The sequence below is a fragment of the Diabrotica undecimpunctata genome, chromosome 11 (genome assembly GCF_040954645.1).
Source record: "Diabrotica undecimpunctata isolate CICGRU chromosome 11, icDiaUnde3, whole genome shotgun sequence".
NCBI lineage: Eukaryota > Metazoa > Arthropoda > Insecta > Coleoptera > Chrysomelidae > Diabrotica > Diabrotica undecimpunctata.
The window spans coordinates 15,667,944-15,681,993 of NC_092813.1; the positions used below are offsets into that span (position 1 = coordinate 15,667,944).

The 14,050-nt window shown below is 34.9% G+C and overlaps 1 protein-coding gene across 1 annotated transcript in view; it reads right to left on the bottom strand.

Moving 5' to 3' along the window:
* LOC140452712 (zwei Ig domain protein zig-8-like) overlaps nucleotides 1-11,122 on the bottom strand; it is a 37,801-nt gene extending 26,679 nt beyond the window's left edge. The window contains exon 1 of the mRNA XM_072547033.1: nucleotides 10,966-11,122. Coding sequence (XP_072403134.1) covers nucleotides 10,966-11,115 — 150 coding nt within the window. The 5' untranslated portion in view covers nucleotides 11,116-11,122. The remainder of the gene's footprint in view (nucleotides 1-10,965) is intronic.
* Between the last annotated feature and the right edge of the window lie 2,928 nt (nucleotides 11,123-14,050).

Sequence of the window (14,050 nt, forward strand, 5' to 3'; positions counted from 1 at the left end):
AATCCTGAGAATCCTGAAATTCCACCCCTGAGAAGGGGTGGCAACCACCCCTGGGAAGGAAGTACATATCGGCGTTATATAACTCTTGTTATTTGAGCACTTTGCCATTAACTCACCAAATTTCAAGTAAATGGGTTCACTCCGACAAAATTAAGAGGTGAATAGCCCGAGTATTATAATAACATGTATGTCTAGTATTATACATTATACATTGTCCAGAGTTACAACTTTCTTTCATTGCATTAAAATGCATATACAAAATAGTATAAGTACATGACATCCCCGGCATAGATCCGTCTCACAACATACAAAACATCTGGAAAGCATAGGATGCACAAATAGCACAAATTAAAACATAGACTGAACAATTCGTTGATATTTTATTTTAATTAATTATTTCTTTGACTAAAAAATAATTAAAACAAAAAACTAGTGTTAATTGTTGATGTAGATAAGTGACATGGTTTATAAAGTGGGGCAAGATTGTATTGGATTATTGTTTATATAAGTTTTACCGATATCTCTAACTTATGCCTCACAATTTATAAGTAAGTGCAAAAATATTTTGGTATACATCTGGACGTTGAGAGCAGTACGGCTTTCTGCATGGTGTTATAGAGATGTTCATTCAGACTCAGCTTTTTTATGGTTCCTAGGAGATTCGTCGGAATGATTCCAGTAATACAGATAATAATAGGTTTTATCAGGATACTTGTCATTCTCCATTGTCTTTGTATTTGAATTTCCAGATCTCTGTACTTATGGATCTTTTCATTGTATTTAACACTGAGATAACGGGTGTTATGTATCGCTACATCAATTAGTATTATCCAGATTTAGCCATACAACTCACACTTCCTCTAAGGGGAAAATTATATTATTAATTATAAAATAATTATAAATTAAATAATTAATTTTAAAAATTAATGAATTCTTTATGAAAAAATTAATTATAATAAAATAGTATTATTATTATTTTCTATCTAGAAACTTAGCCGATCAGCTTCCCTCTTAATAATGTTGGATCCGTCGCTGAGTGTATATCTAACAATATTTACAATTACAATTTCAAATTAATACCATCGCTTAAAGACTAGCGTATTCTTGGACGATTGCGTTACTAAAAACTTTCGAAATATGGAATGTTTTACTGTTTTCTGTAGAAAGAAGAAAATCGATCATAAATTAAGTTTAAAAACATAATGAAAAAAAAAAAACAACCAAATTCCTAATAAAAAAAACTAATATAGAGAAAAAAGACATCTGTTAATAGTCCAAATCGTGAACAGACAACGTTGTTTTTTTTTTTTCAACATCTGCTTTTTTTATTGAGTTAACAAGACGATAGGTATCGATTTAATCTCCATTTCTCTTTTTGAGGGCAGAGGCTTATTACATTTTTTCGCCAATACTTAATCTAAAGTCAACTCTCTTTTGGATTTTTTGGATAACGGTTAACTGCATTGATATATTTTTTTGTTAACTAAATCCGTGTCATATATTATACGTATAGGACACGGTCCAAAAAGAAGACCATATCTTCGAGATTTTTGTGATTTTCGATATTACGAACTATTTTAAGAAATACAATGTGTAGATTTAACGTCGATATGATAAAAATTACTGAAGGTAAAAATTATTGTAGCGTTAATGGCAAAAATGTATATATTTATATCGTCTCTCGATAATATTCCAATTTGAAAAAATTAGTAAGTACTGGGATATATTTTTTTACTTAGAAATCTTAAAAAAATTATTTTTTGAAATACAGTGTAGTTTTGCGCTAATCCCAATAATTTTTATTCAGAACTCCAAATTCCTATCAGGCGTAAAACTGATGACAAAATTACGCGCAGCCGAGAGTTCAACAATTAAAACACTTGGAAGTAATTGTAAATGGTAAAAATAAAAGTAAAGAAGTAACGGAGCGAATACTAGCAGGTAACATACTGGAGAATATAAATGGGGCTCATCTTTACATTAATGGGACGCAGATAGAGCGAGTAAAACAGTATTGCTACCTGGGAACTATTATAAACGAACAGTGGAGCAATGTACAGGAAATAAAGTGCCGCATAGGAAAGGCAAGAACGGTCTTTAACAAAATGAGCGCCATCTTCAAAAGTCACAACATATCCCTAGATATAAAAATGAGATATTTGAGATGCTATGTTTTCTCTGTGTTGTTGTACGGGGCGGAGGCATGGACGCTTACAGACACCACTATTAAAAAACTTGAAGCATTTGAGATGTGGCTTTATAGAAGAATGCTGAGAATATCATGGACAGTAAGAATCACGAACAAGGAAGTTCTAGAAAAAATGAAGAAGGAACCAGAGATTGTGTTTACGATCAAACGCATAAAATTGCAATATCTGGGACACGTTATGAGAAATCAGCACCGTTACTCCCTGCTGCAGTCTATATTGCAAGGTAAAGTCAAAGGTAAGCGAAGACCCGGTAGAAGGAGAATATCATGGCTGCGGAATTTAAGAACATGGTTTAAGAAAACCTTAACGGAGCTGTTTCGAGCCGCAGCGAGCAAGGTCATGATTGCCAATATGATTTCCAACATCCGAAACGGATAGGAACCAGAAGAAGAAGAACATACTGGAGATACCATAGGCTAATAAAGGACAAGAACTTATCCAGAAATACAAAACTGTAAGTATGCAGAATTTCGATCAGACCAGTAGTTATATTATGCAGCTGACCTACAGTGCCTCACAGGTAAAGATAAAGAAAGATTAGGAATATTCAAAAGAAAAATCTTTAAAAGAATGATGGGTCCGATAAGAACGGAAAACTGAGAAATGAGGAGAAGAATGAACGATGAAATAAGCGTAGTAAAGTGAGAAGATTTATTAAATTTATTAAATCGCAGAGACTAGTATGTCTGGCAGACCCAGAGAGGAGGAAAAACGACTTACTGGTTAAGAAGGGCACCCAATGGTAGCATTATTGTGCTACCAACACATTTAAAGATCCCCATTAAATTAATAAAACTTGGACCGTTTATTATACTTTAAGATAATTGTTGGCAGAGATCTAATAAATATTTAATCAAACAAGGAAATATTCCAGACGATTAGAGCTTGGGATATGTAAGCTCTATTTACAAAAAAGAGACAAAAAGAAATGTAAAAATTACAGAGCTAGAAGCATTTTTAGCTCATCCGGAAGCATTATTGGACTACCATACGGAGAAAATACAAGTATAGAAGCTTCGCTTCAAAAAGAAAATTGGAAAAAATGCTTTTCATAGTTAATTTTGCATTACTCTTAAAAACAACATTTTTTATTATAAAACGTAGTACGTTTGTAAAAAGGTTACCACATGAGTTGTAACAAATATTAATCGAATTATATCCCCCAGCCACTGTTTTATTTTTCCCCACTATAGTTTAATTGAAGCATTCTATAATGAATTATCCAACACCTTAAAACACCTTCCCAAAAAGGATCTAACCTTGATTAAGTATGGATGATTTAAATGCCAAGATTGGTAGGAGACAATCGGGAGAATTCATAGGGCAGTTTGGGCTTGGAGGAAGAAATGAGCGAGGAGACCGATTGGGTGAATTTGTATAAGAAGAGTTTTTAATTACTAACACTTATTTCAAACTCCCATACAGAAGATTATACACGTAGAAATCACCTCAAGATACTTCAGGCCCCATAGTCAGAAATCAAATAATTACATTATGATTAATAAAAGTTTCCGTAACAGCATTATCGGCAGGAGCCGATATCAAGTCAGACCACAACCCACTGATTTGCAAAATGAGGGTCAGGCTAAATAAGATTCGACGTAGTGTCAACCCAAAATACGACATCAGACTACTCAAATAACAACGCACAGAACAGAGTGTAAAACAGTGTAAAACAGCAATTTGAATACCGTTATTCAAACTGATTTAATAGGATTCAACCAGGAGCTTGAACAATTGCATAGAGTTTCACAAGACATACAAGAAAAATTCCTCAAACCACTAAAAATTAAGAAAAAATCGTGGATGACAAATGATATTCTAGATATAATGGAAGAGAGGCGAAAGGTCAAAGATCAGGACAAGACATTATACAAAAGAATAGAAAAAGAGATCAAAAAAGCAATCAGAATGGCTAAGGACACACAGCTGAGAGAACAATGTACGGAAATACAGCTATTACAACAGAAACACGATTTATTCAATATGCACAAAAAAGTTAAAGAAGCTACAGGCTTATACAAGCCTAGAAGAGTTAGATGTTTGACAGACAATCAAGGTAATCCACTACTAAGTGTGGAGGAGAGACTAGACACTTGGAAGAAATATGTGGAACTAACATTTGTAGATGAAAGGAAGATTGCCATTAAAGACATAGAATGCCAAACAGGACCCCCGATTACCATTGAAAAAGTCACGGCCGCTATTAGAAAAACTAAAGATGGTAAAGCTATAGGAAATTTTATACAGAACTCTTAAAACTTATGGACAAACAAGGAATACGATGGATAACGACTATATTTAGAAACAAAATATATATAACTGGAAATATTTCCCAAAGCTGGTTAAAGTCTACCTTCGTAACTATACCAAAAAAATTAAATGCAAAAACATGCGAAGACTACAGAATAATTCTGTGGCTTGGAGCTAAAAGGGCCAATATCAAAATGTTCATATTTCAGAAAATCGCAATTGAAGTTTTGGTGAAAAATATTTTTAATTACAGCTTAACCGGCGAACAACCTTTATGTACCAGATTTGACTCAATGTATAATATTTTTGAGCAGAATATGATAGTGTTTTTTATTTTTTTCTAAATTTAAAAGTCTTAGCAAAAAAAATGACTTTGGCCCTTATTGCATAAATGTATGACGTGTTTGTTTCATTGTGTATGACATTGGCCATCACAACAAAAAAAGTAACAATAAAAATAAGAGCATAATTTTAATAATTTATTATGGAGTTACAAAGTTCATTGTAATTCAATGTAAGAAAATTAAAAATAGTAGTAAGAAACTAAAATTGTATCCAATAATAAAAAAAATATAATTTTTATTATCAAAAATATCGGCCATACTGCTTCCATTATTCTGGTACATTCTCCTCTTCTTGAGGTTCATTTGGAAGGTATTCCACTATTTTATTGTCATCTGCAGTTATTTGTTCAATGAAATGATTGTAATATGTTCGATTTGTATTAGTTATGTACGGTAAAAGTGCCTTTAAGTCCGTTAGTTTTTCTCTGCTTAAACGAAGTGGTTCGTTGTTAAGTGGTAGAAGTGTAGGAAGATGATCACACTGCCTTGTTTTCGTGTGACTTCTGGATATATCCAACGTTTTGAACTCACCATCAAACGAGTGTTTATACAAGATAGCTAGGGTGTCGGTTGAATATTGCATCCATTTAATTTGCAACCACTGAACTGGTTCGTTTGTTTTGAGTGTTCTTTATACGATACACATAATGAGTATTTAAACATGATTTAAAATTTAAAAACTCCTTTTGTTCCAATTCTAATACTTGTATATGTGGTTTTCTTGGCACCAAACGTATCAAGTTTGCCCAATCTCGAGGCAATTTAATATCCGCAGTAGTACGTTTTTTTGTTTTTTCTATTGCGGCATGAATGCTGTCTGCCTCCATATGAGTATGACCACTTTCAAGAAATTTGTGGTTAATAGTCAAGTTTTTACCTTTAGCTTTCATTTCAGAAACAGTTTGCAGTAACATTGTAGAGAAAAATATATTGCGGTTTTGTCCTCAGCAAGAATCGCTGTACATAGTTACTGTATGAATATTATTATTTTCTTCTGTGAGTTTATGCAGGTAATGGTAAATACAGGAATCAATTTCTTGTCCGCCTCTGCCAGCCACTGTTTCATTCCAAACGTAACATATGGAAGATGATTGTTTTCCCATGGTTTGATAGATAGTGAGGTTAAACGTCCACAGTTGGCGTTTATAAAAACTCAAACCACTTCTGAGGTAGGGAGTAGGCAAGTAACGTAACCTGGATTATTGCATTCTTCTTTATCTCTTCGTTTTGACTCGTAGGCGGACTCAGCTAACTGTAAATGGACTGTTTTTTCTTCTTCGATTGACATTCGTTTTGTCTCACTGCTACAACATTTTAACTGCATCTCAAACTTTTCGCATTTTGCACACGTATAATTTTTAGGCTTATGAAAAGAGAGGTTGTATTCCTCAACAAATACTTTTCTATACATCCAGGCATTTTGCGGTTGAATATTTCTGTCTTTACAATAATTGACATACAGTCGGTACATTTCAGCAATAGATAGGTCGGATGACAAGTACTTCTTGTGCGTATGGGAGCGCGAGTAGTGACTTTGGTAAGCCGGGAATTGGTTTGTGTGTTCCCTTATCAAGAGTTTATCATTTTCTGGAACCTTAGATTGCTTTCCATGTTTTCCACGTCCATCTTCCGGACATAAATCTCCGGTAGACCGTTTCTTTTCAACAATTACTCGAGCTTTCTTCAAACTTATGTCAAATGTATTTAAAAACATGTTTTGACACACTTCAATTTTCTTACCACTGTATTGTGATAAAAAATATTTTCTAGTAAACTTTCGCCTACTTTGATTACCATCAGTACGTCTTAATCGTTGGAGCTTCTTTTCCTCTTCTTCTATGGAATTTGCTATTTTGCTATTAACTGGTTTTGTCCAGAGCTACACAACTGATAAAATCCAGTGGAAAGTCTTTGTCGTTCCTCCTAAGTAAATTTTTCACTGCACTTTTTTTTTGCATATGCAGGCTGCCTTCAGCTGCTTAGCAGGTATTGTTATGTTTCCACAGACTGACGTGTACGCTCTACCTTGAGTTTTCAACGATTTTCTTACATTTCTTATCCACTTTGAAGGATTCCGCTTTCGTTTCCTTGTAGCTTCATCTAGTTTTTCTTTCTTTCTTCCTCTGCGTGATTGATTTTCAGCAGGACCACTCAATTGTGAATTGTTATCTACTACAGTTATTTTGTTAACATCTTCAAACTGCCCTACTTGCTTTTCGTCAGTGTCACTACCAGAATCTGTTGGTACATATTCATCACCACTATCTTCAAACGGTTCTGGATAACTTAAATCTATATTTCCTATGATTTTATTATCTCTGACTGAGGTCGACTCTGTAAGAAAACGATGAAGGTTAGTAATATAAGTAATATTCAAATGTAATTTTGGTACAACAAATTACTTAAGTAAAATTAACACCGGTCGTATTATTAGCCACGCCACAAAATGTAACCTCAAAATCGCGATTATTACATTTTAGTGTAATGTTTTAAATTTATCTTATCACTTACCATTATTGTAATCGTCAGTGTTACACATTTTTAAAATCTTTCTTGTCCGTAGATTCTTCTTCTTCCTATGCCGTCCCCATTAACGGAGGTTGGCGACCACATTTTTAAAAGCTTCTCTGTCTTTTGCAACGTGGAATAATTCGTCTACAGTCATGTTTGTCCAGTCTCGAATATTTCGCAGCCATGACTTCCTCTTTCTACCTATTCCCTTTTTGCCATCGACTCTACCCTGCATGATGACCTGCAGAAGGCTATATTTATTATTTCTTAGTATGTGTCCAAGGTATGCAGTCTTGCGTACTTTTATCGTTCTCAACAATTTTTTGTCTCGACCCATTCTTCTCAGCACTTCCTCATTGGTGACCCTGGCAGTCCATGGGATTCTCAACATTCTCCGGTATATCCAAAGTTCAAAGGCTTCAATCTTTTTAACTATTTGCGCTTTTAGTGTCCATGTTTCTACCCCGTACAATAGTTGCGACCAGACGTAACGTTCAACAAACCTCAGTCTCAGCGCAATATTCAGATTTTTGTCACAGAACAATTGTTTGAATTTTAAGAACGCTGCCCTTGCCATTTCTATTCGTACCCGGATCTCTTGGTCTGGATCTAATTCTGTGTTGATGTAAGCTCCCAGATATTTATATTTTGTCACTCTCTCTATTTGCTGTCCACCAAGAGTTAGTTGTTCATTATTTATTGGACTCTTTGATACTATCATAAATTTGGTCTTATCTGTGTTGATGTCAAGTCCCATTTGAATGCATTCACTATTTATTGCATCTAGTAAAGTTTGTAGATCTTCTATACTCTCAGCCATAATTACCGTGTCATCTGCAAATCTCATGATGTTTATGATTTCTCCACCAATTCTTATTCCCTCTTTTCTTTGCCATAAGGCTTTTCTGAATATGACCTGTGAGTACACGTCATCCAGTCTTTTTTAGTTATTTTCTCTTCTTCGCCTAGGACCTCCTTTCCCGCTTTTAGTATGGCTTTTTTCATATCTGCCCATTCAACGCTTCCTTCAGTTAATTTATTTATCTCTGCGTTTAGTTGCTGTTGGCAGTTGTCGTCTTTTAGGTTTTTGATGTTAATTTTGGTGGTTTTAACTTTTTTCTCCGGTTTCCTGAGTTTAATGTTGACGTTTGCTAGAAATAGATTATGATCCGTATCTGCATCTGCGCTTGGATAGGTTTTTGCACTTTGTACTCCATTACGAAACCTTTTGTTAATCGTTATAAAATCTATTTGGTTTCTGATTATATTGTTGGTGTTATCTTTTAGAGAAGTCCACTTGTATAATCTTCGTAAGGGTAGGTCGTAGTATGTATTTGTTATGACTAATTCTTTCTCCTGGCAGTACTGGACTAGTCTGTCTCCTCTTTCGTTTCTTTTACCTAACCCAAAATTTCCTACTATAGTTCCAGTTTTTCCTCGACCGACTTTAGCATTAAAGTCGCCCATAATTATTTTTACCTCCTGCTTCTTTATGTTTTTTGTTTATGTTTAGAGGTTTGGCTTTCAGCTGAAGTAGCATCATACGTTCGTTAAAGGGAATGAAATTTGTCACAAACTCTTTTAAGTTATTGTTGATAATAATACCAACACCATGGCCCTGTTCTCCAGTGCTTTTGCCTGACTAGAAAATAGTATTATTATCCTTGGTGTAGTTTCCAGACTTTGGCCATCGGACTTCTGAAAGGCCCAATACTTGTATGTCTAATCTCTCCATTTCTAGCATGACTGTTGTTAATTTTCCTGCTTCATAAAGTGTTCTTATATTTCACGTTGCTATGCATTTTAAATCGCTTAAACTAAATTTATTTCTCCACCCGGGGATTCTTCGCACCCCTGTCCCATTAAAGGGACGCCGGGCACTCGGGGCCACTGTTTGATTTACGTCCATTTGTGGTTGTTCTTGAGAATCCTTAGGGATCTTTAATGCAGTGGTTTCTCCTTGCCTTCTGCATCCTTATGCCGTTGATCTTGGTTCATCCGCCTTTGAGATCGATTTCTCAATCTCAGGACAAAAGAGTGCCCTTCCACTTACCAACTCATCCGCCCGAAGCCGTTGGTCAGTAAGTGGGGGTTTACTTATACCGGCAAACATTCGGTGATTTCGCAGTGTCACAACCGGTTAAATCATAATTACCGCCTGGGATTATTCAATATCAGACCGGTAAAGAGATTTTCTCTACCGCTCCGATCCTGTAATGACATAGCAGCTGCCCTATGCCATGCTCTCAGTTGATCCGCGGGTGTTTATTTGGCAGAGCCTTATTCACACCTGCCCCACATATCTGTAGGACGTTCCCTATCAGCCATTGGGACGCGCCGTGTTGAGGTTGAGAACTACCCCCCTCCGTGTGTTTTCCAAGAAGTACTGAAGAGCCTCTACTCAATTCAGAACTCCTCCTTCTTGGAAACTACACCGGCACGGGTCCGTAGATTAACATTCATTTTTTCTTAAAATTCAACTTAAAAACTGAAATTACAATGTACAACTTCTCAACGTGACAATGGCACTACTGATAATGACAGCCGACAACACGGCGGATGCTAAAATGCAGTTATCTCTATCCTTTCACACTACCTAGAAAGACCAATGTAGACAATCGAGAACTGTTTATTTCACAAAATAATAATACTAAAAGGGCCAAAGTTTACTTTGGCCCTTTTAGCTTAACGTTATGTGAATTCATTCATCTTAATAATAATACTAAAAGGGCCAAAGTTTACTTTGGCCCTTTTAGCTTAACGTGATGTGAATTCATTCATCTTGGCCACCATTAAACTTATGGATCGGCTATTGGTTGAAATTGGTAAGAAAAGAAAATCGAATGGCATGGTGTACTTAAAATAGCAAAATGTTGACATTGGCCCTTTTAGCTCCAAGCCACAGAATTAGCCTAATGAGCCACTTACTTAAAACAGTTTTAAAAGTGATACTTAACAGAATATATAAAAAATATGAAGAAAAAGTATCATTTTTGGATTCCGCGATACCTAAGACACCCGAGAAGCTCTATTCGCAATACAAGTGCTTATCCAGAGGTGCAGAGATGTCAACTGTAATGTATATATTTGTTTTATCGACTACAAAAAGGCATTTGATAGAGTAAACATGACAGGCTCATATCTATCTTGAAAGAAGCGGTCTTGGATGATACAGACTTGCGAATTATATATAATTAATATTACAACCAAACTGCCAACACTAAAGTGGATGACCAGTTGACAGAGACAATCTCCATAGATAAATGAGTGAGACAAGGATGTATTCTGTCTCCAGTGCTATTTAACATGTACTTGGAGCGTATTTTCGAGCAAGCACTAGGACAACTAGAGCAAAGCATTTTAGTAAACGGAGTGCTTCTAAACGACATAAGACATGTTATGAGAAATGAACACAGATATGGCTTATTGCAACTCATTCTTCGGGGCAAGGTATTTGGAAAGACGGGACCAGGGAGAAGAAGAATATCTTGGCTTCAAAAACTAAGAAAGTGGTTCAATACGTCTAAAACCAGACTATTCCGAATAATTGTAAGTAAAGTTAGGATAGTTATGCTGATCGCCAACATCCGGAACGGATGGACACCGTAACAAGAAGATAGTTTAATTAAATAAAGTAGTTTACTCACTGTTTTATTTCCTAAATTTCGAACTCGGCAACTGAGATACGCTGATTTCCCAACAAGAGCAGTAACGTTACTGGGAGTCGTCGCATCGAAGTATGGATCAAAACGATTTGGTGGAATTGCAGGTGGTCCCATGGGTAGTGGAGGCAGCATTTCACTATCTGGGAGGGAGTTAAACCCGGTACCAGAAGATGCCATGCCGGAACTTACCAATGAAAACCTAAAAATAAAATAAATATATTACTAAGTTTGGCTGTTGATTTAATTATATTTTATTTTTTCAGCTTGAACTAGACGTAAAATGCTTATTAAGAATATAATATTAGTATTACATATTGCAAATTCTGGTATTTAAAAATCACTGAATATAAAAAAGCTGGGTCGCAGCGATAGCAGCGGGTGAATCATTCAGTTTTATTGATTTGTAAGCGTAATAGTGTATCTCGTGCTATCTTCAGCCACCACGAAACTTATATTTAATATATATATATATATATATATATATATATATATATATATATATATATATATATATATATATATATATATATATTTTTTATTTAAAGAAACAAAGTCGCATCCACCCAAAGATTATTAGCGACATTCCTGTAACGTTTGTAATAATATTAAATTAACATTTGTAACAATCAATCATTGTAACAATTAATTACAATTTGTGAACAATTGAACATTTGTAACAATTAATTAAGTTAAATTTTGTGTAACATATTTATAGATTTTAAGTAACCTAATAAATTGTTTGGAACTAAACTTTTGTTGAGGAGTGCTTTCAGGTTATTTGGCAAATTGTAAGACTGTCTTTGATTTACATATTTAGGACAGTCTATCAAGAAGTGCTTTATACTGTCTACTGTATTGCAGGTTTCGCATTTTGGAGGTTCACTATTTGAGAAAAGATAGGCATGAGTATACCTACAGTGTCCAAGTCGTAGACTTGTAATAATAGTTTGGCATCTTCTACTTCTGGCTGTGGACTTCCATGAAAAAATATCACTTTTGATGGTTCTGAGTTTCGAACTAGAGTCATTCCACTTCCGATTCCACGCACTTAACACCTTATTTTTGAAATAAACTTTTAGATCGCCTTCGATACTCCGACACTCTGTTTCTGATACGTCACTGGTGATAGCGTTACGCGCACTAGTATCTGCTTCTTCATTCCCTTCTATGCCTATATGAGATGGTATCCATAGGAAGTGGACTCTTCTGAAATTTTCTTGAGCTTTCATTAATTCGGCCCTGATAATTTTCTCAATGGGGTGTTTAGGGTATACATTTTGCATAGCTTTGACTGCGCTGAGAGAGTCAGAAAGGACTAGACAACAAGGGATGTTTTTAAGATTTACTTGCTTGATGGCTTTGAGCAAACCAAATAGTTCTGCAGTATAGATGCTGGAATTTAGAGGAAGTTTAAATTGAAAAGTTTCATTTGGTGTTACCACTGCTACTCCAACGCCAAGTTCACCTTTGGATGCATCTGTATAAATTTTAATCCACTCATTGTATTGTTGATCTAGGATTGAATTTAGTTTAACTTTAAAAATAATAGGACTAGTTTCATGTTTATTATATATACTTAACGCTGTAATGACTTTGGGCTATTCGATAGTCCAAGGTAGATAGTTATTGGTATTTGTTTGAAATACTGTTGGGAATTGAATGTTCAGTCTGGAGCTATATAATCGGATTCTCTCGTAATAAGGTTTGGGGGCACGGGGCTTATTATTGTAATAATTAATATATTTGTTATTAAAAGTATTAAAGTAGAGGGGTTTTTTTATATTTGAGGCTATAGATGTAGCATGCGCTAGAGCTAAGTATATTCTTCGGTAATTTAGAGGTGGCTCGCTGGCTTCGCTCAGTATGCTTTCGGAGGGAGTTGTCCGGAAGGCTCCGAGTGCAATTCTAATACCAGCGTTGTGTATGCTGTCAAGTTTTTTAAGTAGTGTTTTTAAAGCAGATGCATATGCAATTGATCCATAATCTAATTTAGATCTAATTAGTGTTTTATATATTCTCAACAGAGTTTCCTGATCTGATCCCCAATTTCGGTTTGCCAATGTTTTCATTAGATTCAGTCTTTTATGACATGTTAAAACTGTTTGTTTTATATGTTCTTGCCAAGTAAGTTTTTGATCAAACCACATACCTAAGAACTTTGCCGTTGGTTTAAATGGTAGCATAGTGTTGTATAATTTTAATGTAGGGGGCATTGATGAAACCTTTTTGGAGAAGAGTATACCTGATGTTTTTGTTATTGAAAATTTGAATCCGGTCGTTAAAGACCATTGTTCTAATTGGTTTAGAAAACACTGCAAAGCGTTTGTCATTGATTCGGTGTTATTTCCTTTGATATAGACAACAAGGTCATCTATGAAAAGTCGAGCCTTTAGAGGTTTAGTAAGATTGTTAATAATATTATTTATTGCCACTAAGAATAAAGTAGGGCTTAGGACTGATCCTTGGGGTGTTCCATTTTCTTCACTTTTCTCCTCTGAGTAAGTATTATGTACTCTTACGCAAAAAGACCGGTTCTGTAAAAAGTTTTTAATAAATTTCAGGCAATTTCCACGAATATTCCATGAATGTAGTTCTTTCAGAATATTGAATTTCCAACAAGTATTGAATGCCCTTTTTAAGTCGAAAAATATTGCAATACAATGTTGTTTGGTTGCTAGCGCTTCATGAATGTCAGATTCTAGATCAAGAATATTGTCAATTCCCGAACGATTTTGTCTGAAACCGTTTTGTTCCGGAACTAAACGATTTGATAATTCTAATGTCCACGTTAATCTAAGATTTACCATTTTTTCCATCAATTTGCTCATAGAACATGTTAAGCTGATTGGTCTGTATGAGTCAGGTTCTAGGATTGATTTTTGAGGTTTTAAAAAAGGTAATATAATAGCTTTAGACCAAATTGATGGAAATTTATTATTTTGCCAAATTAAGTTGAAAAGTTGAAGAATAAATAATTTTGCTGAGTAAGGAAGATGTTTTAGAAATATTGCCGGGATATCGTCTGGGCCCGGGTTAGTATTTTTTAATTCGGATAAAGCATTTTCCA